General features: G+C 36.7%; 2 protein-coding genes across 5 annotated transcripts in view; one reads left to right on the top strand and one right to left on the bottom strand.

Moving 5' to 3' along the window:
* MED12L (mediator complex subunit 12L) overlaps positions 1 to 3,674 on the bottom strand; it is a 191,333-nt gene extending 187,659 nt beyond the window's left edge. For 2 of the 4 annotated variants that reach the window (XM_032225902.1, XM_032225903.1), the window contains exon 1: positions 3,061 to 3,354. In XM_032225902.1, coding sequence (XP_032081793.1) covers positions 3,061 to 3,159 — 99 coding nt within the window. In that variant the 5' untranslated portion in view covers positions 3,160 to 3,354. Of the gene's footprint in view, positions 1 to 2,849; positions 2,964 to 3,060; positions 3,355 to 3,611 lie in introns of those variants that run through there. The other 2 variants (XM_032225905.1, XM_032225904.1) reach the window with 2 other exon arrangements.
* Positions 3,675 to 10,521: 6,847 nt separating this feature from the next.
* CLRN1 (clarin 1) lies at positions 10,522 to 24,115 on the top strand. The gene is made up of 3 exons (XM_032225928.1): positions 10,522 to 10,774; positions 20,887 to 21,066; positions 22,882 to 24,115. Exons 1-3 carry the CDS (start codon positions 10,522 to 10,524, stop codon positions 23,145 to 23,147), a joined length of 699 nt encoding a protein of 232 aa, XP_032081819.1. The 3' UTR covers positions 23,148 to 24,115.
* The last annotated feature ends 1,233 nt before the right edge of the window (positions 24,116 to 25,348 follow it).

The raw sequence follows: 25,348 nt of genomic DNA, 5'->3' as shown, positions 1-25,348 counted from the left end.
TAAGGATTCCAGCAAAAAAGGAAACTTGCCTTTGGGTTCTGATAAATATGTAATATTTACAAAATAACATTAAAACATTGAAAATATTCCAGAAGAATTTTAAAGAATGAGGCCAGAAATTAGCCGCTACAATGTCAGAATGATGTCTGCTTCTGTAGATAAACTATGACCAAAAATGTTAATGAAGGAATGGCAGATGTGAAACAAATTTTGCCTGATGTAAAAATGTTAGAAACAGAAAAAATAGATAACAAAAAAAAGTGAGTTGTAAGACAGAGAAGGCAGCCTGGAACAGAAGAACAAATGACAAGCCAAGAGAATAACTTGGATAAAGACTTTCTACTGCATATACAACAGATGTCGGTTGAAGTTTGACATTCAAAGTGGAAATACAAATAATAAACCAACAGAATAACCTGGATAATTACTTTTTACTGGACTTACAAAAGAGATTTGCTAAAGCTCCCAAGAAGATGGGGGAAATCTCCCCTTTGACATGGGAAAAATAAAAATTAAAGAAGAGCCAAATGAATGGATTCAAGGTCAATATTGTCAGAAGAAAGGTATATGAAGTTAGTTTGTTTGACCGAGATCAAAATAATATGTGTCTCCATGAAATTCTGGTAACCTTTTGTGGACTTTTTCTGAAACCAAGACCAAAACATTTATGATCTATGGATTTGTAAATAGATAAGGGGTGGTTTATAGGAATAAAACATATTTGTAACATTAAAAGAGTAAAAAGTTATTACTTTTGCTTATACTTGTGATGAATATCAGAAGCAACTTTATATATTTCTTTTCTTTATCTTACTTTCTTCCTTTGCTTTTTTCTTTCTTTGCAGGTTTTATGCTTTCTTTCTATTTGTCCTCCTCTCTCTGAGTTTAGTTTGTATTTGAGATTACTATTGTAAATAAAATATTCAATAAAAAGTATAAAAGTAGATGCAGTCTACCATAGCATAATGTCAACAACATCACTGTAAAGATAAATACATTGTATATACAATGCTTAAATCAGCCTCTGACTTCTTTCCTTTACCTTTGGAATAACCCCTTAGACCCAATACTTATTTCCAGCATATTTTGTGGAACATATATCTTTTTCATAAGCTACTTAACTGCTCTTCTTTCATCATGTACATCTATAATGAGAGCCAGCTTGGTGTATGGGTTAGGGCAGGAGTCGGAAAACTTAAAACACTCAAAGAGCCATTTGGACCCGTTTCCCACAGAAAAGAAAACACCAGGAGCCACAAAGGTCCTAACCGGAAGCCCCCTGTTCAATTTTGGAGCTGACCCGAAGTTCAGTTCCTCCACCATAGAGTCTCCTCCTAGCGTGGCATACTTTTTCCTCTACCTGTCATAACCAAAAGCCCTATCAATTGTGGAGACAACTGGAAAACCCTCCCCTTGCCATAAAGTCTTCTCCTGGTGCACTGTGCTTCTCTCCCTCCCCCCCTGGAAGCTGCTCTCAAAATTGTGGCGCCGACCGGTGATGGAGCTGCAGCAGAGGGAGGGAAGAGCCACATGCAGCTCCAGAGCTACAGTTTGCTGATCCCTGGATTAGGGCATCATGCCAGAAACCAGGAAACCATGAGTTCTAGTCCCACATTAGGCATTAAGCCAACTGGGTGATCTTAGACCAGTTACTGCCTCTCAGCCCGAGGAAGGAGGCAATGGCAAACCACTTGTGAAAAATCCTGCCAAGAAAATTGCATTGATCTGGAACTAAAAAAAATATTTATATTACCACATGTATATACAATTATTGTAACAATTATTTCCTATAAGAATTATAAGAGTTTCAGCTACATAAAATAAAAATTGCTCCAATAGGACAAAGTTGTAGTGTAACACCCCTTTCTAAAAAGCATTAAAACAGATTTTACCTAGATTCACCCAACGCTATGAAGTGTAAACTATGATTAAGTAACCAACCAAAACATGTTGGAGCATGTTGAACGAACCAAACCATCGGACTAAGATATAATTAAAGTTTTTTTCTTATGGCTTAGCATGCATGATGAGTGCCAGTGTGAACTGTTAACTATAGTTTTGGCTGTGGGCCAAACACGGCCTTTTTATGGGAATGGCCATAGCCAAGCAAGAAACAATCTGCCCATATTACAGCCAAACTGCTAAACCACATAAAGGTTACAATACAGTTAAGGGAACCCTTAATTTATCAGTTTCTTAGTTACTTGCAACTTTAACCTACAGAGGACAGAAATTAATGGCAACTGAATATCAAGTGAGTTAAGGAATCCCTTGATAAATTGTACTGAGCATTATAACAACCTTCCTTCTCTCACCCTCCCCCCCCCCCCAGCAATTATCTGTTAATTACACGGTGCCATAACGTCATGGTTACAACCCAGTGCCACTAGCTGGAACAATACACGCAAAGTGCCAGTGTTTTGAAAGTCATCTGATTTGGGGTGACTAAGAGAAGCAGCTTCACTCCCATCTGACCAAATGTCAAGTCACTGGTCCATAAGCAATGTCTGTCAGAAAAGCCCCGCTTAAGGAAAGCTCGGGAATGGGGGGAAAGGGAAGGGAAGAGAAGCCGTTTCCACCTGCTGGGGGAGGGGTGGCCTTCAGTCACCAGGGGTTTAAGACTAGCCCGGGGGCTTGATTTAGGTGCGCAAAAAGGCAAGTCGGGGTTTCGGAGGAGGGGAAGCGCCCTTTTCTTTTCTAGCTGCTGTCTTTCAAAAGTTTGGGGAGGGGGGGAGGAAGTGCACCGAGAAGAGACGAAGAGGAGGGGGCGGGTATCTACTACACAGCCCCAGAGTGCGTCAGGGCCCGTCGCGCAAGCATATCGCCTCCCCCACTTCCCCAACCCATACCTCAACGCTACGAAATCTCTCCGGGTCCGCAATCAGCCTTGCGAGGAGCTCCGCTCTGAGGCTGGCAGGCGCCTTCTCCTCCTCCTCCTCCTCCTGCTGCTGCTGCTGCCCACCTTAGCCTTCCCTTCCCCCTCTCAGGTGATCTCCGGGCAAACTTCTCCCCCGGACCAGGTGTATGCGCGGACGGGCGCCAGCGAAACCCCGGGCTTACCTCCTTCTGCTTGGGGTCTTGCGGATAGACGTCGGGCGGCCCCAAACGGGACCGTTTGAGAGGTCTCTGCTCATAGCTCAGGAGCCCGAAGGCGGCCATGATCTCTCATGTTAGCCGGCGAAATGAATGAGAGAGAGAGAGAGAGAGAGAGAGAGAGAGGAGTTGGAGATGGAGCAGCCTCTGAGCACCAGGGAGCAGCACTTGGCTGGCAGACAGACTCCCCCCTCTGGGTCTGGCTCTTTTCCTACGTGGGAGACATACATAGATACGTACGCGGGGAGAGCAAAGGGCGGCTAGGATGCGGCAGGATTGCAACCCAACCCACCCACAGAGGCAAATGTCACACCCCCCACTCGCGCAGACAAACGTCCCTGGAGAGCTGAGCGAAGCGAGGGTGATGGCAGGGAGAGGAGGGGGGTTGACAAGAAGGACCAGACGGCGGGGTGAAAATGGATAGAGAGGCCAAGGAGACTCCTGTTCCTTCCTCCCACACACCAAGAAGAGATGAATCCTTCCTTCCCAATAGTTGCAGGATTTCTTCCTTCTCTTACCCTAGGCCAAATTCCACAGAGAGATATTGAAAGGCTTTTAAAAAACAAAAACAGGCATGTAGTTCCCATGACAGCAGACACCACTGCCCTTGCCCCAGTAGCGCATGAGGTTTCAAAGTCACAAGTTCAAATGTCCTCCACACAAAGATCACGGACCTCTGGTCTAAAATAGGTTATCACACCCAATTTCATGCCCAGTATTGCTACAGTGGGCTAAGTGAATTTCCGTCTCTCCTATAAATTGGAGACAAGAGAGTAAAATCAATCTAACTGATCTTGACTATAACTTGCCTTAACCAGGATATCTCAACCATATCGGTTCCTTAATTAAATGCATTGACTGGCGGAATGTGTTAGCATGTGTTGCTGTTGGACTCGCATGACAAATTAGCATTGGTTTTTTTTTTTTTCCTGCACTGGAAGATTGTGGAGAGAAACTACTTAATGGAAATACAAAAGGTGATACAAGGTATTTAAGGAATATTACGTAAACTATGTTAATCAGTTCTGAGTGTTTACTTACAGAAGTCCCAGTGAGGCCTGTGTAAATCTGTATCTGCTACATCACTGCAACAAAATATATGATGCAATCAAATAGTTAATCAATGCCCAAGGCACAGGAGATCCTAAATGGAAAGATTTGTTCTCTTGGCAACCAACCAGCCACTCCAACAGATTGCAGCTGCCTTGGCTAGTGGTATAGAGCGTCCTCCATTGCTCTATACCACTACACCAAACTTGCAAAGGCTTTCATCATTGTTCATGCTGACTTCCCAGAGAAATGGCATAGCTCAGCCAGAACTGGGAAAGGAAGATCCTCTCTCTGATCCTCTGGTTGTACTGCCGAGCCATACCTGAAAGCTGCAATTTGCAGAAAACAGATTTAAGGCCTTGTATTCCAAATCTCCCAAAAAAAAAGATCAAGAAGAAAATGGGATGAGAATTCCATAATGGAATTCTATTCCTGAGAATTTAAGGAGAAAGAATCTTACCAGTGTGTGTTTGGGTAACAGGGTAGTTTAGTATTGCTAAGACCTTTCACCAGCTGTCCCCTGTGTAGGACCTTTCACAAGCTGTCCCCTGTGTGAGAGCAAAATGCCAAAAGTGTATTTGTGTGTTCATTTATATGTTTACCCATCTATTCTAGGTTGCCCAATTTCAAAACAACTCTGGGCAGCTTCATGATTTAAGAGGGGGGAAAGGGAAAGCAACACTATATTAAAAAAAAAAAAAAAAAACAGTCACTCCAGAGGAACAAACAAACATTCCCTTCAAATGCCCCAGGTCCCAGGCCTGGGGAAAGGACCAAGTCTTTAGAGATTTCTAATGCAGGTAAGTTATTAACCTGCCCCCAAATTTAGAAGCTGTTCAGCTCCTTTCTATATCTATGTGTGGCTTCACTATGTAGAACTCAGACAGCTCATCTATTTTCCTGTAGGCCTAAATGATAAATCATCAGCTGGGCCATGGGTGAAAGATTACTGCTTCCTGGCCATAAAGATAGTTGGAGAAGTAACTATTTTTAGAACAAGTGCTGCAGGAGATGGGGGAATTTGATTTTTAATGGGGGCAATTTGAACCTTATTTAAACCAAGTTTGTGACCTTTTAGACTTCCTCCACATAAGTAGAGTTCACTTTTTGAATAAAGTAAGAATTATATGTCACCGGTCAGGATTTTAGAGATGCTTAGGTGGGGCATGGCCAAAAAAAGGTTGGGTATCACTGGTCTAAACTGAAGAATAGAATGATTAGGGACGACATGATAGCATTCTCATGGTACTTAAGGACTGTGACCCAGAAGAAGGGTCAACTTATTCTCCAAAGTACCCAAGGGCAGGACAAGAAGCAATGGGTGAAAGCTCATCAAAGAGAGATCCAATCCAGAACTAAGAAGAAATTTCCTAAGAGTGAGAACAATTAATCAATGGAACAGCTTGCCTCCCAGAGTTGTGGGTGCTTAATCACTGGAAATTTTCAAGAAAAGATTGACCAGGAAAATACAACTTTCATCTAAGATATTCAGGATAGTCTCAACTTTAGAAACACCTGAACAAGCAAAAAATAAATTAAAACAGCAGAATAAAGTTTGTAGAACCATTGATGATCTCTTCTCCAGAATTCTTGCTCCAAGGGGCAGAAGTAGAACAAGCAGGGAGAAATTTAGAGATAAATATATACGAAAATTGTTAATGACAAGAACAGTTCATCTCTGCAACAGAAGGTGACACCAGGAGCTGGTTGTATATGCATCACTGAAGTATTTAACTAGATACTAGATAGCTCCCATTCATGAATTTTTCAGGACCATCATATTTTACAGTTTCTCCATTAACTAGGTCACCTGGCAGGATTTTGGGATCTTTTGGCTTTGCTTATCTGATTCACTTTCTATGCCAACACCCATTTTTATAGCCATTTTAAAGGGACCCAGAAAGCAGCAAATTTGGTTTGTCTTTCTGGGCTCTGGGCTCAGTTATTTTAATGTATTCCATTCAGAGGATCTTAAATAAACAGTAAGCCAGAATCACGAGTAATCATGATGAAAAAAATGTTTTAGGAATTATCCCTAGATACAGTGGAACCTAGGGTCATGAACGGTTCTGATCATAACCAAATTAGGTGCCGACCAAAATATCCCCTAAATGTTTCACTCTGTTCATGAACCCATTCTCGGGTGGTATCAAACACAGCCACAGCAATTTCCCTGCTGTAGCGTTCTCCCCTTCCGTGCCTTTGTGTGTGTGTGTGTGTGTGTGTGTGTGTGTTGTGTGTGTGTGTGCACATGTGCAGTCAGTCTTGCTTCTGATCATGACCAAATAAGGTGCCAACTAAAGTCCTGACCGGAGGTCCCACAGTACATAATTTACTACAGTGAGAGGAATAATTATGATCATCAGAAAAATCATATTTGCTGCCCTGACATTTCATTTATAAAAGAGTTGCGAACTCAACCAAAAGCAAGATATACAATATTGTAAGCAGAGAAAGTACAACGTTGCAAAAGGCAACATAAGCTCTTCTTGGCCCCTAATTGACAGCAGGGCTAAAACTGGTAAAAACATGTCGCCTTGGGAAAAGCGAACACCAGAAACTTAATTATAATTAAAATAAATCCCTTCGGGATGCAGGAATCTTGAAATTACATAATGTGGTACCCCAAAATATGCACCCCATATACACTCAAGAAATCAAGATACCCAGTAAGGTGAGAAAATGATGTTTTCACCTTCCAGAATGGCATGTCCTTCAAAACAAACACCTTGATCCACACCTCACAAAGGATCAACTTTATTATAAATATCACTAGGGTCCAACCTCCCATTTGGTAGTTACCACAATTGCTGTAACCTATGCTAAACTAATAAATTACCCTCCTTTTCAAGCAGCTCATCCAGTGCATCTCTTTCATAACCTGGCTTGGAACCAGAATTTTCTTCTGACATTGTATCAGTATTTTAGTGCATTACCTTCAACTATATCTAGTTTTTGCCTCTTCTGCGAGCTTGAAGGCCACTCAAGCATGCTATGAGCCAAAAGATTAAATAGAAATTTAAGTCTCTGCAACCTTTGTGCAGTGCATTTTCCTCTTTAAAAACCTTTCAAATGTTTTTTTTTAAGAAATAGGAAAAAGATCAATTTTGCAATTCCACCAATTCTTAGAAATTCTGGTAGTAGTAGATTGCATAATTGATCCGTAATCTTTGCATATCTTTTAAAGATTATTGTAATCTTTGTAGCATAAAAGAATATGCTTTTAAAATCTTTATATTTTATACACAGAAATCCAGGAAGGAATGAAGAAATTTTACTGATAGCAACCAAAACTGTATTTAACCTAAAAAGCTACACATGCAGATGGCCACAGAAAAACACTCACATTAGTTCATATTTTAGAAGTTAATGATATGAGTAGATATAAGCAAATCAGCTATAATATCCTTTCTTCTATAGATTCCTCTATGAATACATTATAGATTTACCTCTTTTTTTAAAAAAAAAACCTCTTTCATAATGAAAGGTAATAATACATTAATAATAAAATCCATTATATAAAAATAATGTCTGTTCTTGATGATAGGACTTAATTTGGAACAATAGATAAAGTATATTATAAGATCATGGTCTAATACCGCTACATGCAAAAACTTGATTTAGGAAAGCAATTACTGTTCATAAAGTATAGCTTTTGAATTTAGAGCTCTATGAAATCTTCTCACCTGACAGATTACATAAATATTCATTTAGCTTTTTAATTAGTACATTCAATCTCTGAATAGGTTGCCTACTGTGCCTATGCAGAATTTCAGTCACTTGAATGCTGGGTTGACTAATTCTCCAGTGGGGATTGTAACATTTTATATTTCAGTATAACATCTCTATTTTAGGGCAATTAAAAAACCCATTATCATCATTTTCTACTTTATTGACTCTTTTTTCCTTCTTCTACCATTTCCACACACTTGTGTCCATGCAGGTAGTCCAAACTATTTTCTTAGTCCAAATACTTCTTAGGTTTTAACACAAATACTTTATTTTCAAATATTTCTGACAGCACAGAGTATCAGGGCCAATTTTTATTACTAAATCTGGGTTTCAAAACTAACAAAATACCATTATGGAACTGTATTCATTTCTTTCCACACATACACAGAATTATGTGTGTCACAAACTTTAAGTGAAATTTATCATGACAGAAGTGTCATTTTGTATTGTCAACACCAACTATACATGGTGGTTAAATGTTTGGTTAAATGTGGAAATGATCAGTCCATTTCATTTGAAAGAATCAATGGTTCTCGCTTCATTGAAATATCAAAATTAAAGAAGTAGATTATGACACTTGTATTGAGGAAACAAATTATGCTCTATTCCTAGTGACTTCATGCATACTTTCATGTTGCTTTCTTGATTAAAATACCAAATTTGATTACAAGACCAAATAAAGTGGCTTTTCAAGTTCCCAATCTAACCTATAGCCCTGACTAACACTTCTGTCACTTCACCATGAATCTCCTCCTCATCACCATTGCTTGTCTGCTGCCGTTAAGGCTGATCTTGGTCTCCAAACAAAATGTCAATTCAGATACCTGATGGAGATTTACACTATCAGAATTGGTGCTGAAGGTCATAGGATGGTATACATAAGAGGAAAATATGACCATAGCACTACTATAGTGAAATAAAACTTCTGGCATAGGATAGGTATCAATCAAGATAATATTATGAGGAAATAACAGAAAACAATGATTACTGGGTCATGTGAAGGAGCCATATTTGGATTCAAGTTGTGAAAGGCTGCATCTCCCTTTTTTGATGCTTTTGAAATGCTAGCCTGGAAATTAAAGATAAATTTATGCTTTGTCTTCTATCAGTTGAAAAGGTTGATGTGAAATTAGATTTTGGAAATCAATTAACATGTTAACATGCACTAGATTCCACCCGCATTTTAAAAAGAAAATTTAGATAAATAAATCCATTGCTGGAACAAAATGTTCTGGACAATCACCGGATTCAGCCTAATTTCTCTACTATGTGTTTGCTGTAACCTTTATAGCTCCAAATTTCTTCATAGAAATTTCCTCTAAACCTATCACCACTAAGTGCCAAAAATGTACATGCACATTAAACATTCAAAACATGTCAGTTATTTGGGGGGGGGGAAATATCTGGAATTAGCGTATTATTCTTAGAGCTCTGAACATATAAACATAATTGTTGGTATGAATAACCTGCTTAGAGGTGTATAAGAATTGGTGCAAGTTCTCTTCCCCGCTTCTTACAATATGTATGAGGAAAGAACAAGGCAGCAAATTACACATGGAAGGATAATTACATATGCATAAATTAATTAAGAATGCCATGGTTGAATTAGTCCAGAAAGAGAGAATGAAAGAAAGAATTCATATAATATGTTGCTTGGTACTACAACATGCTTAAACTTTAGAGATTATTTGCCCTGCTCAAATTCAGAAAACTGTTCTACAAATGTCAGGTTTTACATAAATCCATTTCAAAGCACCATTAGAAAACAGGTACTGTATGTGCTATACACAATGTTCTACTTACTATTCTACTCTTCTTCAGTGAGAGATTTACAATGAATAAGTAAGAAGTGTATCTAAAATCTACAAGCTTTGAGTTCAATTAGTTGATTCTACTGCACAATGAAAATAGTTAAATCGTTGCGATTGAGAGAAATGGAGTTAGGGGGATAATAAACAATTCCATTTAACAGAACTAGAACATTTAGATGTGCATTAATTTAACTATGAAATTGCTTAACTAGAAAAGTTGTTTGAATTAGCGGAGATGTTTACAAAGAGACTGTTTTTGTCTCTTTGCTGGCACCTAAAGGTCATCTGGGATTTTGCAGATAACACTTGTTTGAAAGAAAGCACTCATCCAGTTGAATGGCTTTGTGACAAGTAGTAAAATAGTCATTACCAATTGTCCATTCATATGCCCAATCTGAGGATCTGAGGATAAAATAGAACAATGTCAGCCTTATTTTAATAATAATATTAAGCATACAGACCTCGTATCATCTGCCTGAATCACATTTTAGTGCTATGCAAAGATAAAATGTTAAAATCTGAATATTTTTTTTAATTGTGTTCTTCCTGATTTAAATTTAAGCATCATTTCCCCCCTCCCTGCACACAGTGGCTAACTTAATCCAAGAGCCAGGTCTCATTCTGGAATTTTCAGTTCACCCAATCAGACAAAGGCTATTAAAAACAAACAAGCCCAAAGAGGGCACTCATCAAATTACACGGAGGTTTCCATCTGTTATTTTAACCTTTGTTCTCAAGTATCATTGAGAAGGGATGCTTCAAAATCCACCTTACTAAAGGTTTCATTTGAAATTGTATTTTCACATTTTTCTGCATGCTTCATCTAGGATTATATATGCCAGCCCAACAGAAGAAAGTTGTTTTCTGCATAGCTGGTGTGTTCAGTTTTGCTTGTGCTCTGGCCATTGCAGCAGCTATAGGAACTCAGCTATGGATCCAAGGAAAAATTATTTGCAAAACTGGAGCATTGCTGGTTAATGCTACTGGCCAGGAGTTAGATAAGTTTATTGGTGAAATTCAGTATGGACTATTCTATGGGGAGAAGGTTAGACAATGTGGCCTTGGAGGGAGACCTTTTCAGTTTTCATGTAAGTAACAATGACAATCTGAATTATTTAATACTTTGTGCATGCTATCATGGTCTGACAGACAAAGTAAATGAGCTTTCTCCTGTTTCTTCTGAAAGATTTACAAATGGGAAATGCAAAATTATAGTGCTGTAATATATATATTATAATCTATCATTTTTTTAAATTGATTTCTGTTTGATACTCTTATACTATATTATATACCTTTGCATAGGAACAGGCAGGCTCAACCTACAGAGGTTTGCATGGAAGTAACATCAACTTAATTCCATAGGGCATTTTTTTCTAAATACATTTGCAGAAAATTACAATATTAACTTCTCAGCTGCTTCCCCCCTCCCCCATAGACCTTTGTCTTCTGTTTTAATCTGCTTAAATGAGTGGGAAGAAGTGCAGGGAGACATGAACTTTAATTTTAATAGATGTAGAAAATGAGAACTAAATACAGTAGTGCAATCCTACCTGTAGGCAATTCCATTTATGCAAAAAGAAGGGTACTTGTCTTAGACCCATAGATGTGTAAATATAAGGTGAGCTCTCACAAACCTAATATGGCTTAGTATTTTTAAAAGAAAGATGGATTCAGTTCCAATAGATTTATTTGTATATTGGAACACTACCTTAAGTTGAGAAATAAAATGTTGATTGTGCTGCTAACAACTACTCTCCTTGATTGACACAAAAGGAATTATACTTTGGAATGCAACAGTTTATCTTCCACCCCAAAATATTGTTAAAGCTGCCAGTCACAGAGCTGACTTCTTTGAGCATCACACAAATCATGGGTATGTAGACAACAGCTGATAACATGTCACCTAAAGTTTATTTTATTTTCTCAGCAAAAATTGGCAGGCAATCTGCAGAGAAGCAGTTCTGGAGGCTCCAAATAATTTCCAATAGTCTAAAATCTTTGCTGTGATGGTAACCATAGTCATTCAAGATATTGACAAGAATAGCCTTGTTAATTAAATTTTACAGCAAGCAGCTTGTACACTTTTGTTTTGTCAAAAAGTTCTCTTTATTCCTTTCCGCTGCAATTTGAAGATCTACTTTTCAAATTGCAGCCTACTATTTATTTTATGAATGTTGTTGTAAAGAATGGAACAGGAACTTGATGTTATTATTACTAAAATCATCTTGCTTAACATTCCATCCCCATGAACTGCTGTACTAAGGGTACATGAGATAAACTGGAAACAATGCATTTTACTGAACCTTACTCTCCAGATACAATTGCATGAAAAGGATAGTTTTAGATGAATTGGATTAGTGAGAAAACACAAATCCACAAGTCACATTTAGATGATTTCAATAATCCAGTTAAATTTAACTACAGTTTGCTGTGTTTGAATCTGAAGATTTATTTCAATAATTCAGTTAAATTTAATTACAGTTTGCTGTGTTTGTGTAATACAAACTTTGGTTTATAAACAACAGAAACATAATCTTCTAATCTTTTCACTGATGCCAGAATTCAGGCCTAGTTTAAAATGAGGCAAACTAAATAAGTATGCTCTTACAATATGCCTGAAAGTGTTTAGTTATGACGGGTAAAAAGGATCCTAAGAATGGAGACCATTCGTCTCTTGTAATATGAGAGCTTGGTTACTAATTTGTTAAATGCAAAATGGTGACCAATCTGGAATCAGGCAACAAGGCAAGTTTCATGTTTTTGTTAAAAAAGCCATGATGACAATATAACTGTAACTTGAACATGCCTCTTAAGCAGCTGCTTCATCGGCAGTGCAAATAAAGCCTCTCTTTTTTTTTTCACCCAGCATAAGCCAAAGGGGATAGTGTTGCTTTATTAGGGCAGGGGGAGAAAAACACAGCCTGGATGTTACATTGCTGCTCTAGTCAAACCAGACCTTGCTAAATGGGGCAGAAGAGAAATATTCTTCATATGCAGTGGGGTATACATGCTTCAGAAATGATTAAGAAATCCAATCTTGCACTGGTGTTCACTGAAAAGCTGCTTGCAGTTTTCTGTTCAAGGCTGGCAACAGTGTTGCTGCTTTTAAGGATCACATGGACTCTGATAAGTGGATTCCTTAAAGCAGTAGCTACAGAAGCAATTCCTTTCAACCTCACATAGAAATTTTAAAGAAGTAGCCTATTTCCCCCAAAATAAGACCTCCCCGATAATAAGTCCAATCAAGCTTTTGAGTGCATGCGCTAAAATAAGCCTTTCCCTGAAAACAAACCCTCCCCTGAAAATAAGCCCTCCCCAAAAATATTGCAACATGAGGTGACCACGTTTGACGTCTCCTGTGCCTCAAAAATAACAAGGCCTAAATAAGGCCAAGTGCTTAATTCTGGGGTCAAAAGAAAATAAGACCCTATCTTATTTTCGGGGAAACACGGTATTTCTCAAACTTGGAAACTTTAAGATGTACGGACTTCAACTCCCAGAATTCCCCATGCTGGCAGGAGAGGTTGAAGTCTACCCATCTTAACGTTTGAGAAACACTGCTTTAATAGAGAGCTTGCATTCACACAAAGTACAAATCATTTCCAAAATGTACACTATTAAGTGAATCTGGCTTCCCATTCTCTTTGCTTGTGAGAACATCGCAAATGGTGATCACATGGTCCCAGGACACTGCAACCATCCAACTAGCCAAATACTGCCACTGTTGGCTGATGGTGGTTGCCCAGATTTCACTGCAAATTTTTACACCTACCTATCAGGCAGAGGTGGGTTCCTACCAGTTCGAACCTATTCAGAAGAACCGGTTCATCAAATCTACCAAACCAGTTAGAAGAGGTTCCACCAGTGGACCCGGAAAGCAGGCCACACCTACAGAAGAGGTTCCAAAAAATTTTGAAACCCACCACTGGTCCTTGGATATGATTATTCTACACTATCATGGTCATATTTATAAACCTCAGTGCCTCTATGAAAGGTAAGGTTGACTACTGCATTTGTGGTGCAATCAGAACATTGCGTGTATTGAAGTTGTTTTAACGCAAACCCAAGATGCCTTTTAAAAAACAAGTTTACATCATATTCTTATGCATGCCAGTGCTGTGTGTGAGGTAATTTAAGGTGGTTCTGACAAGTGTCGTCGGCATCTTCCTATCCGGTCACATGGGTGGCAAGCCACTCCCATAAAGGAGGCCACACCCATAGAGTAGGTTCGAACAATTTTTGAAACCCAACACTGCTACCAGGAGATATTAAAAATCAACTCTGGTGTTTTTTTGACTGCAAAACAGAAGTTCCTTTACTTAGTTACAGAACAAATTCCTATTGAGGAGGCATAGGTGTTAGAAAGAGGCACAAACCTCTGAAGGAACATGTTGGACACTGGACATACTCCTGTCATTATAAACAAGCACAAAATTATTTTAATAGAATTTTAAAATGTAAGTTATTTTAATAGAATTTAAGCATTGTGTTGCCAAGTGATCCATTGTTCAGGCTATTGGTTCATTTGGATCCCGAGAAAAATAAACCATTGGATAAGGAGATTTCAAACTTTATCATTTAACCATAACAGGAACTAAACAGAAACACAACAAAGCATAAGCATTCCAAGCAAGATGGTTTCCCTTCAGCTGCAGGGAGACCCGTTTCAAGCAGCAGAGGTAGTCCAAGGCCAGGGGTGCACAGCGCGGACTTTATAATCCTGTGCAGAGGCACAGAGCTTAATGGACATTCAGTGTTATTAAATCCTGGCACCAAGACTTCGTGGCTCTGCTTCCATGGTCACCAGACCGCAAGATCTGGCCTTGACCAGATAGTGTATAATTCTGGAATGGGAACGATCATTCTGATAAGCCAATGCTCGCCTAAACAATCTTCAGCTGTTTGCAAATTCTTCCTCCCTTATTTATCAAGGAACAGTAAAAACAAGTAGATTAACTATAGCTTGGAATGAACTCAATTTCCTTAATATGAAGGAGAAATCAAAATATAGATAGGCCTCAACTTACAATCCAAATTGGGACCAGAAATTTCATTGCTAAGTAAGGCAGTTATTAAGTGAATCATGCCCAGTTTTATAACCTTTGTTGTTGTTAAGGAAATCATTGCGGTTGTTAAATCATAGTCTCCCTTTGACTTTTTCTCGTCATAATTGTTTAATGTGGTTAAAAATGTCATAAATACAATTTCCAAGCACCCAAAGTTTGATCGCAAGACTGTGGAGATGCTGCAAGTGCTCATAAGTCCAAGGACCAGGCATAAGTCACTTCCTTCACGACCACTATAACTTCAAACAGTCACTAAATGAATGGTTGGAAGTAAAGGACTACTGGCATGCCAGTAAATTCCTCAAAATACAAAGGTGTTCCATATTGCAGCCAGAGATACATGTTATGAGTAAAATCAAATTCTAAACAGACAAATGGACTAATAACAACAGATGAATGAATGTTTATAAAATGTTGTGGCTTATATTTATTTGACAGCATTTCCAAGCAACACCTAATAAACTCTGGGTGTCAAACAGTAAAGCAAACTGTAAAACAAAACAACAGCAACAGTGCAATTAAAACAAACCACCAATGATACAATAACATTCCTATTAGGGTTTATACTATTTCGTCTACAATTGCTCTTCAAAAAATTGCTGTTTTGTGCTTTGGAGACAGCAGCAAATTTCTCATACAGCCTATCTACATCCATTGAAACTGGTAAGCAACCCATGGTTCTAAGATCCAATCCAGCCTTCATGTGCTGTAGGTATGCTTGGGCAATATGATCAAAGGCTAGAGCAGTGGTAGTCAACCTGGTCCTTACCGCCCACTAGTGGGCGTTCCTGCTTTCATGGTTGGCTGTAGGGATTTGCTGTAACTCTGCTTTATAAATTTTATAAAGTAAAGTTACTTCCCTATTTTATAAATCACCATTTCTGTGGAACTGGTGGGCAGTTAGAAAATTTTACTACTAACAGAGATACAAAAGTGGGTGGTAGGTATAAAAAGGTTGACTACTCCTGGGCTAGAGGAATAAATGAATATCCCTTCTAAATTTGGAATTTTGATTGTCTCGTTTACAGGAAACTGGGTAAAGCATATATATTATATGTGTGTGTAATATGTACAAGGCTGTGCATATATGGCTTTACCAATACATGCAAAAAATGGTGTCTATGGTGAAATGTATATAATCCTTCATTACTTGGGTTGTTTGTATATAACTTACTTTGTTTTTATACTGAAAACAGGTGTTTGTACTGAAGTCCTTGGCACCAGGAAAGTGTGATTAATCTAGGGACAGCAGAAAGCAATGATGGTATAAAATAGTGGTAGCACTTTTAATGCCCTTTTTATGGGCTTATATTTTATTTTGCACTGTAGCTTTAAGTCAGCTAATTCCTATGAAAAGTTTAACACTCTTTTCATCAGTCTTTGCAGCGCCACTCATGCAAACTCTATTTAAATCACAAAAAAATGTTCCTTGTGATGTTACCATTTACTTACGTTAGCTGTGTCTGCATATCAGTGCATTGAGTCCCTGTGTGTCATGCTTGAGAAGAAAAATTAAATAATCTGCCCATTTTTAAGACTATTCTCCAATTAAATGTATTTCCTGTTAACCACTATATATTTTTTTTATTGTAAAATGAATTTGTCCTGCCTGTAAAACCCATACAGGCTCAGAGAGAGCCTTCTGCTTCGTTTCCTCTGACTTTTGTCAGTTTCTGGGTCAGCAGTTCATTTTCTAAAAGGCCATCAGCATTCAGATTTATTCCTCACCGTTTAAAGTGGCTTTGCTTTGAGGGCAACATTGTTGCAGATTAAATTTTATTAGATGGTCAGCTATAAATTTTAATGATATATTAAAGAAATTTAAATGTACTGTAGCTACGGAGAGAAATAGGTGGTGTGTGGCATGATGTCAAGTCTAAGTATTGCAATTGCTTAAAAAAATGTTCACACTAGCTATCGAAACAATCAACATTTTGTGATTTACATGTACATTATGCACATTTTCACACAATATTCATTGTAGCTCAAAGCAGGTTTACTCATGATCATCACATGAGTTTACTCGCCAGCATAGCTTTCCATAATCTGGAACTCTGCATAAAATAGGTTTATATGTTGCTTTAATTGTGTGATAAGACTACAGATGCCACAATGTGTATGGTGACCTAAATTCTAGCTTGGCATAGTGGGAGAAGGTACAAATACATTTAGAAAGCCAAATTCTTGAAGTCAGTTATTGAATGCTTAGTTTGACATTTTTAGCTTTAACCCGTGCTGTTTTGTGCATTCTGCTACATTGAGCTCATCACTTATTTAAAAATAAATTAGAATATGACAGATCACTGAAATTCCCAACATCATCATAACGTAAATCTTTGGATATGCCTGTAAAGTAAAAAATTTTCATAGACACTAGATGCCTTAGACATAATCAATTTTGTTGTATATATAATCTACAATTGCAATAAAGCTATACTACATTTGATTAACTTAATGTTTGAAAAATTATCCTCTATAAGTATCCTTGAAAGGAGTACAATTACTTAAACCATGAAAGACCAGTTGAAATAAATATCATAGTTTTATCTGTCATCGGCAATAGCTTCTTTATCCAGATACCTTATTTCCAGAGAAGTGTGCATAGGCATATTTACAATTCTAAAATCTACACCAACTTTTTATTAAATTCTAAAAAACTTCACCAACTTTTTATTAAGTCAATCAAAATATTCTTTTGTTTATCCATACCACAATAAATAAATTTTGTGACTTTATTTGTTTTGTTTATTTCTGCTAGTACAGAACAGAACAGAATAACAGTTGGAAGGGACCTTGTAGGTCTTCTAGTCCAACCTCTTACTCATACCTTATACCATTGCAGAAAAATGACTGTCCAATCTCTTTTTAAAAGCCTCCAGTGATGGAGCACCCACAACTTTTGAATGCACTGATTTATTATTATAGTCTGCATATCTCTATCAGCTATTGAATGCAAAAGTGGTAGGATAGTGATATTTATTTAAAGAAGAAACTGCTCTTCAGGTTAAACTAAATCTCCCCAAAACTTATAAATCAAATGCGGGGGGGCGCACAGCAACAAAAACAATTCTCATAACAAGGAAATGTGTGAAAAAGGAACAAAATAGTGTCAGACAAATCTTTTGGGGGAACGAGCATATTGGGAACAACTATTTCTTCACTTAGCACCTGTCTTGCCTCTTGAAGACTAAAAGCTTGGAGACAAAGCTTTGATAATGATCTGACATGTTCGGGCAGGCTTGTTGGGGAAGACATTGTCCTTCTGATAAGTGGATCCAAACTTACACAGATTTTAGAGATTAAGTTCAGGACAGGACATTGAATTGTGCTTGTAAATGAAAAAGTAATTAATGTTTTTACACCAGTACATCTAAGCCTCCCACTTGTGGGCAACGATCTAATTTGCAATATTGAAAACTAGAGCATCATTTCAAAGTAAGAGAATGTTCTAGAAATCTGCATTTTAAGCCCAACAGCACCGTCTACCACACCATTACTCCACCAGTAAATTATAATATTACGATGAAGTGCAGGCATCTCAAACCAGATGGAATTAGAGAGTTCAAATGAAGTTGCAGATAATTTATATTATACGTGCTATATAAATTTATTTGCAGTACCTACATTGCTTTTTCTCAGCATGTTTTAACCACAGCCAAGCAATTCTAAGGAGTTATTAGCACCAGTTTAATCATACCCCTGTGGACTAGGAGCAGTTATCTTGTATTCTACAAATCATTCTAAAATATCTGTTGTAGCTAACTCAGCAGAGGTATTTAAAAATCAGTAGAAAGATTAATCCACAAACAATTCTCCATATATATATATATATATATATATATATATATATATATATATATATATATATATATATATATATATATATATAATGGATGTATATATATAATGGATATATATATATAATGGATATATATATAATAAATAGTGCATTTCTTACTATATATTAATACACAATATGTTTAATAAGACTGAACCAAATTAGAAAATGACTCACAAACAAAAAACATACCATCTTTGGAATGCATGCTGTATTTAATTCAGGCCTACAGATATCTTTTCTTTTGGATCTTTGGCCTGCCACACTTTCTATTATTCTAATATGCAGTTTCTATTGTGGGAAAATGGGATAGGGATTGTAAGGAGTTACATACTATGTAGCCATAACAAAATTTCTCCTAGAAAGCCAAGGTCATCCTTTGTCTTTGCACCTCTGCACCTGACCGGAATTGGATGGGTGGAACTGCCAGCATGGCAGTGGGAGATTGGACCATGTGATGGACTTCTGGATCTTGAACTTTCAACTAGGTGGAGAAAACCGGGAAGCTTTATAGAATAGAAATTTTGAGCAATACTTTGCCTTGGACTCTGATTTACTTTTGGATGCTATTTGGAATGCTGACATTTAAATCATTTGGAAATTAAACTGTACAGGTAGTCCTCTTAAAAGCATTCAATGAGCAATCATTCAAAGTTATAAAGGCAAAGTTGTAAAAAGTGATTTATCGCTGTTTTATTGCACTTAGGACAATTGCAGCATCCCTGTGGTCATGTGATCAAAATTCAAATGCTTGGCAACTGGCATGTATTTATGACAGTTGCAGTATCCTGGGTCATGTGAACATCTTTTGCAACCTTCTCAAAAGCAAAATCAGTGAAGAAGCCTTAATAACCATGTTACTAACTTAACCACTGCAGTGATTCACTTAACAACTGTGCCAAGAAAGCATGTTAAGCATGTTAAGTGAGTTTTGCTCCATTTTACAACTTGCTTGCCACAGATGTTAAGTGAATTACCGCAGTTGTGAAGTTAAAAACCACGTTCTTAAGTGAATTTGGATTCCCCATTGACTTTGCTTATCAGAAGTTTGCAAAAGATGATCGCACATCCCCGGGACACTGTAACCATCATAAATATGAGTCAGTTGCCAAGGATCTGAATTTGGAACATGTTACCATGGAGATGCTACAATGGTCGTAAGTATGGGGAAATGGTCATGAATCACTTTTTTCAGTGCCATTGTTCACTGAGCCGAGGTGGCGCAGTGGTTAAATGCAGCACTGCAGGCTACTGCTAGATCAGCAGTTCAGCGGTTCAAATCTCACCGGCTCAGGGTTGACTCAGCCTTCCATCCTTCCGAGGTGGGTAAAATGAGGACCCGGATTGTTGGGGGCAATATGCTGACTCTCTGTAAACCGCTTAGAGAGGGCTGAAAGCCCTATGAAGCGGTATATAAGTCTACTGCTATTGCTATTGCTATATTCACTTAATGAACTGTTGAAATTTGAGGCATACCTGTACACTAAATAATGGAGAATAACCTGAAGCAAATAAATACCGTGTTTCCCCAAAAATAAGATAGGGTCTTATTTTCTTTTGACCCCCAAAATAAGCGCTTGGCCTTATTTTTGGGGAGGGCTTATTATTTTTGAGATGCAGAAGGTGGCGAGCATGGTCACCTCATGGCTGCTGCTTTGTTGCAATATTTTCAGGGAGGGCTTATTTTCAGGGGAGGGCTTATTTTAGCACATGCACTTAAAAACCCAATTGGGCTTATTATCTGGGGAGGTCTTATTTTCAGGGAAACAGGGTAATATTGTCCATATATGACTGTGCTGCTGGCTAGAAATTTTTGGACTGAAGTCTAGCCCTTCTGGAAGATACCATGTTAGGAAATGTAGGAAACACATTGGAACGCTGATTGGCAGATTGATGTACCTCAGTCAGGTTTGAATATATGAGCTTTGTTCCAGTAATAAAACAAAAGGAACTTAAATGACACCAAACTACATTTAAATTGCAAACCTTTCTCAGAAAATGGATATGTATTAAAACATAAACAGTGACAATATGTCCTCTGTTATATCAGTTTTACTATCTTCATATAGTTGCCTATTTTATATATACTTCTATTTAATTTCAATCCTCGATCATAAATAAGTTACTAAAACATCTTGCCTTGCTTATCAAGATTCCTTCCACGTTGATAGTAATTCCATGTTCCAGTCACAATGATTGATGAGGCAACATGAAATGTCATAGATAAATAAATGACTATTGTTGTGCATTATTTTTTCAGATTTTATAAATAATCAATATTTTCCCACTCTGTTAGTTTTTCCAGAATTATTCAAAATTATGCCTGCAAGTATCCATGTAAGTGTCATCCTCTTTTGCTTGGCATTGTTCGTCTTTGCACTGATTGCCACTGGCTTCTTCATGTACAATGCGTTTGGCACTCCTTATGAAACCTTACATGGTCCATTAGGACTCTATCTGTGGAGCTTCGTTTCAGGTAAGATCAGTAATACTTTGGCATGTAGATATAAATGCCTTTACCAGATTCTTGTATAAGATGAGGTGGTCAGTTATTCAAAGCATGTTCCCAAGCATTTTTTGCTGGTTATTCATTTTATTTTACATTGAAAAAAACAAAGATATGTTTTCTTTTTAAACTGATTTTTCTACTCAATATGTTGTCATCATCATATGCAATCTTACTTGATATTTTGACAGTTGTTAAAAGAATTGCTCCAGTTGTGATTGTTACAGCCTCAACATCTCCTTCTAGTGTGAGCTGTCATCCTTCCCTTTTCCTTCCTTCTATTTTTTTAATACGGGTAATGGATCCACATAGTGGCTAGACCCTCAACATAGAACTATGCTTGGATTGTGAAATATTAACAACAGTCTAAAAGTGACTTGTCCTGAACAGTTAACCCACTATAACCCTTCTGGAAGTTGGGAGTTTGAGATGCTATAAACATTTAAAATAGCTATTAAAAGAACACTACATTGTTACATGTGCTAAAGATTAAAATGTAATTTTATACCCAACAGTTTTACAAAATGAACAAAATAGCTTACATAAAATTGGCAAAGTACAAAAGTAGACAAGACGCAGAACTACAAACTAACAAGCAAAATCCAACTTGAATTTAAAATAAATCTTGGTTTAAAACAGCTCTGAGTTATATAACTTCCAAACTGTATCCTTAAATAAAACCATTTTCATTACTTAAACCTTCTAGCACCTACTTTAGGAGATATTGATTAATGATTCTTTCACATTCTGCATGGAAATTAGAAGGCTTTCCACTTGCACAACAATCATCCACAATATACCTTACCATGGTCTGAATAAATCCTTCATTCTCATGTGCATGTAAATCCTTGGGAACATATGTATACAGCCAGGGATCAATCCAAGGAAAGAATTGGTACTGGGAATGTGAGTCTTCACTTATTGACTATAGACTGCCCACTGGGTCTATCTGGGGCAGAATCACCCCAGCCAGGAGCAACAGTGGGGAAAACCTTATTAATGTAAGGACCAAATACCCAAAGCACTCATTCTTGCTTGGGTTCACTCAAAATCCATTGCAATCCAGACCCTTCTAGATTCCAGACACTGGGACAGGACTATTCAATCTTTTTGTTCAAGTTGTACTGTGGGAAGCTGGAAGCATCATCTACAGGGAGAAAACTTCCTTTCTGAAGAATCTTTGAACAGAGATCTGGCATGCATAGCACATTAGACCCCTAGTTTTTGCTCTTAGTAGAAAAAGCTATTTATGACTGTCTCAAGCAACAGGGAATAGAATTAGCTCAGCAAGTACACTTGCTTTACAAGCAGTGGGAAAGAAATAGTTCAACAAACATTACTATTCAAACAGATTAATAAGTTTTATTTTTCATGCACAAACAGATTTGGGGGAGCTTTGTTTAATTTATTTAAAAAAAGCTAGAGTTAGCATGTTTACCCTTTGATACATGAATTGGAACACTCATTTTAATCCAAGCAAGTAACAAATAGAGCAAGAAAGGGGATCTGTCAGCTGAAGCTGACGGGCTATACAAACCAGGTGAAACTCAGTGGAGTGTGGATTTCAAACAGATATATTTAGAGAAAAGGTGGAGAAGAAATGGAGCAAAATCGAGATATAATTATCTGTTCTTATTAATTATTGGATTCAACTGGGACCAAACCTCTTAAGGAAGAAAATAGACAGAAGAGCTAATTTATAAATATTGAAGTATAACAACAAATGTTGTAGAATTAGGTTGAAAAATTGACCAAATATTAATTTTGCATTTCTTTCTTTTTCAGTTACTTGTGGCTTTCTTATTTTGATACTGTTTTCTTCAGAAGTGAAAATCCACCACCTCTCTGAGAAAATAGCTAATTATAAAGAAGGAAGTTTTATTTTTAAAACGCACAGTGAGCAGTTTGCAAAGTCCTTCTGGATCATCCTGGTGTGCTCATTGGTACACTTTATGAACATTTTGCTTATACGCCTGGCTGGATTTGCGTTTCCTTTTTCAAAATCAAAAAATTCTGAGGCACCAAATGGAGCGATGGATATAATGTACTAAACATACTTTAAATCTTGATTTATGCAAATAATTCATCTTGTCTTTTTTTCCAAAAGATGCAAAGAATACACATATTTAAAAGGTTGGTTTTTATAAGTGTATTTTAAGGCAGAAACATACACAGGTTACCAGCAAACAGAACGTAGTAAGAGCTTTATTCAGTAACATTATTTTCATTAGATTATCATTTTTCATCACAGCAATACAAAAAGAATGTGAAACAGAACACCTGCAGCAATCCATAACAGAACCTGTTTATTTCCTATTTATAAAATTGTGTTGAATAGTGTTTGTTCAGAAGTATTGTCAGTTCCTACTTTGAAATATATTTGAAATATGTGCAGCTAACTCAGTTTTCATTTCAAAGAAATAAGGGCTCAAGAATTAAAATTTAAAACATGCAGCAAGTCATACAGATTAAAAAATTGATCTAATGAAATTGTTAGAGATGAAAAAGTGTGTGCAAAATCAAGTATGAATCAACATTTCTAATAGAAATGAAAAGTGCCAATTTGAAATCAGACATTATAATTGGCATCCAGTATTTTCAATTCACCTCAAAGGAATTTTTCACAAAAGGAGAGTTTACTCATCTGTCGGTCTCAAGCAGCTTCTGTTCATTGACTACATCTATTGTGTGCCATCTTGTATTATTTCTATTCTACAGGAAAGCATTTCTGTTAGAAATTAATGTTCTATAATTAATTCCTAACTGAAATGTCTTTTTATGAACTACCAAAGATGTTTGTACCTTCTGTTTAATGTCATATTTGAGAGCGCTTGGCCCATATGTAGTAAACTATGCATACAGAAAAGTTGTAATATTTTTCTTTCCTTATTAAAATATGTATTTTAGTTTCCACCGTTATCCTTTAGTTTGGGATCTGATCTTTCTCGTATAGAATTTTATGCTTCATAAATAAATCTCTTATACTTCCCCTATACTTCAAATAATTGTCAGTAGAAAACAGAAGAAAATAAAATATCTGTGTTGGAACTTATTCTAACTCATCTTGTATGTTAGTATTATGTGTAACAAGAAATTTTAGTCATTATATCTCTGACATTTTTAATTTTATTTTTCTTTTGTACTGTTATTCTGTTATTTCATATTTATTCTCATCTTTACAATTCTAGTTCCAATAGTTGTGCTATTTCCAAAATGCATAATGGACATTTTCATATATTTTTGTGTATCAATTTATTTCTTCCCCCAGCATATTCCAGTACCTATGTCAGAAAATCATCATGCTGCATTATCCTAAGATAACTGGACTATGTAATATAATAAGAATTAGAGACAGCATGTCTGAAAAGTATCAAATTTGAAAAGGTTGTCATAAAGCGTATCTCAAGTAAAACAATAATTTGGTTTCTATGGCATGCTAAATCATATTGTCAGAGGCTGCACATCACACTAAACTACAAACTAAAAACCAACCAATCAATATTGAATTGCAGTCCAAGACTAAATAATAAATGTTAAAACAACCAAATATAAGTCCTCAATACAACCAATAGTAAGCAGTAAATCACTTACTTCTACTGTTGGTCTGAAAACAGCAAAGTCTTATTGTTCTGGGAAACAATTTAGCCATGTGTGGTTTCAGGATGTTTATCTTGTAGGGGAACGACTATAGAAAAGAATATATAACAACAACAAATTTTATTGTATAAAACAGAGATTCAAATTTGAGTGTAGGATTGGTGTTCTAAAAAGATGTTGGATTACAAAAATGATATGGAGAAAGATGGTATGGATGTGAAAATGGACTTCAAAATGCCAGACTGATATGGAAAAAGATGACAAAATGATTTACAAATGAACCCAGCTGATGTCTTAATAATTAAAGATACATACAAATAATAAATAAATAATAATAATAATAATGTGGAAGACCTTCTTATCTCAGATTTCTAAAAGGAAAGTATGAAACAAAGGAAACTGTTTCTGAGAGCAGATTAAGAGAAAATGATAAGAGATCAATCAGTGGGACATTAATGTGAATAAGGATAAAGCTTTTTAAAGTTAAACAGAACATCTACAAAGTGAATCAAATTGATCAGAGTTAAAATACGTAAGTTGAGGTTTCTGTTATTAGTTATTAATGAAATTTATTTTTGACCAGGATTGAATGATGCAGCTGTAAGGATCTGTTTATAAGTGGAAAGATTTTTCACTTTGTTTCTTAGAGAACAAT

This window comes from Thamnophis elegans, chromosome 10 (assembly GCF_009769535.1).
Source record: "Thamnophis elegans isolate rThaEle1 chromosome 10, rThaEle1.pri, whole genome shotgun sequence".
Taxonomy (NCBI): Eukaryota; Metazoa; Chordata; class Lepidosauria; order Squamata; family Colubridae; genus Thamnophis; species Thamnophis elegans.
The sequence above is the reverse complement of the archived record's forward strand: the minus strand, read 5'-3'. Positions and strand labels throughout refer to the sequence as shown.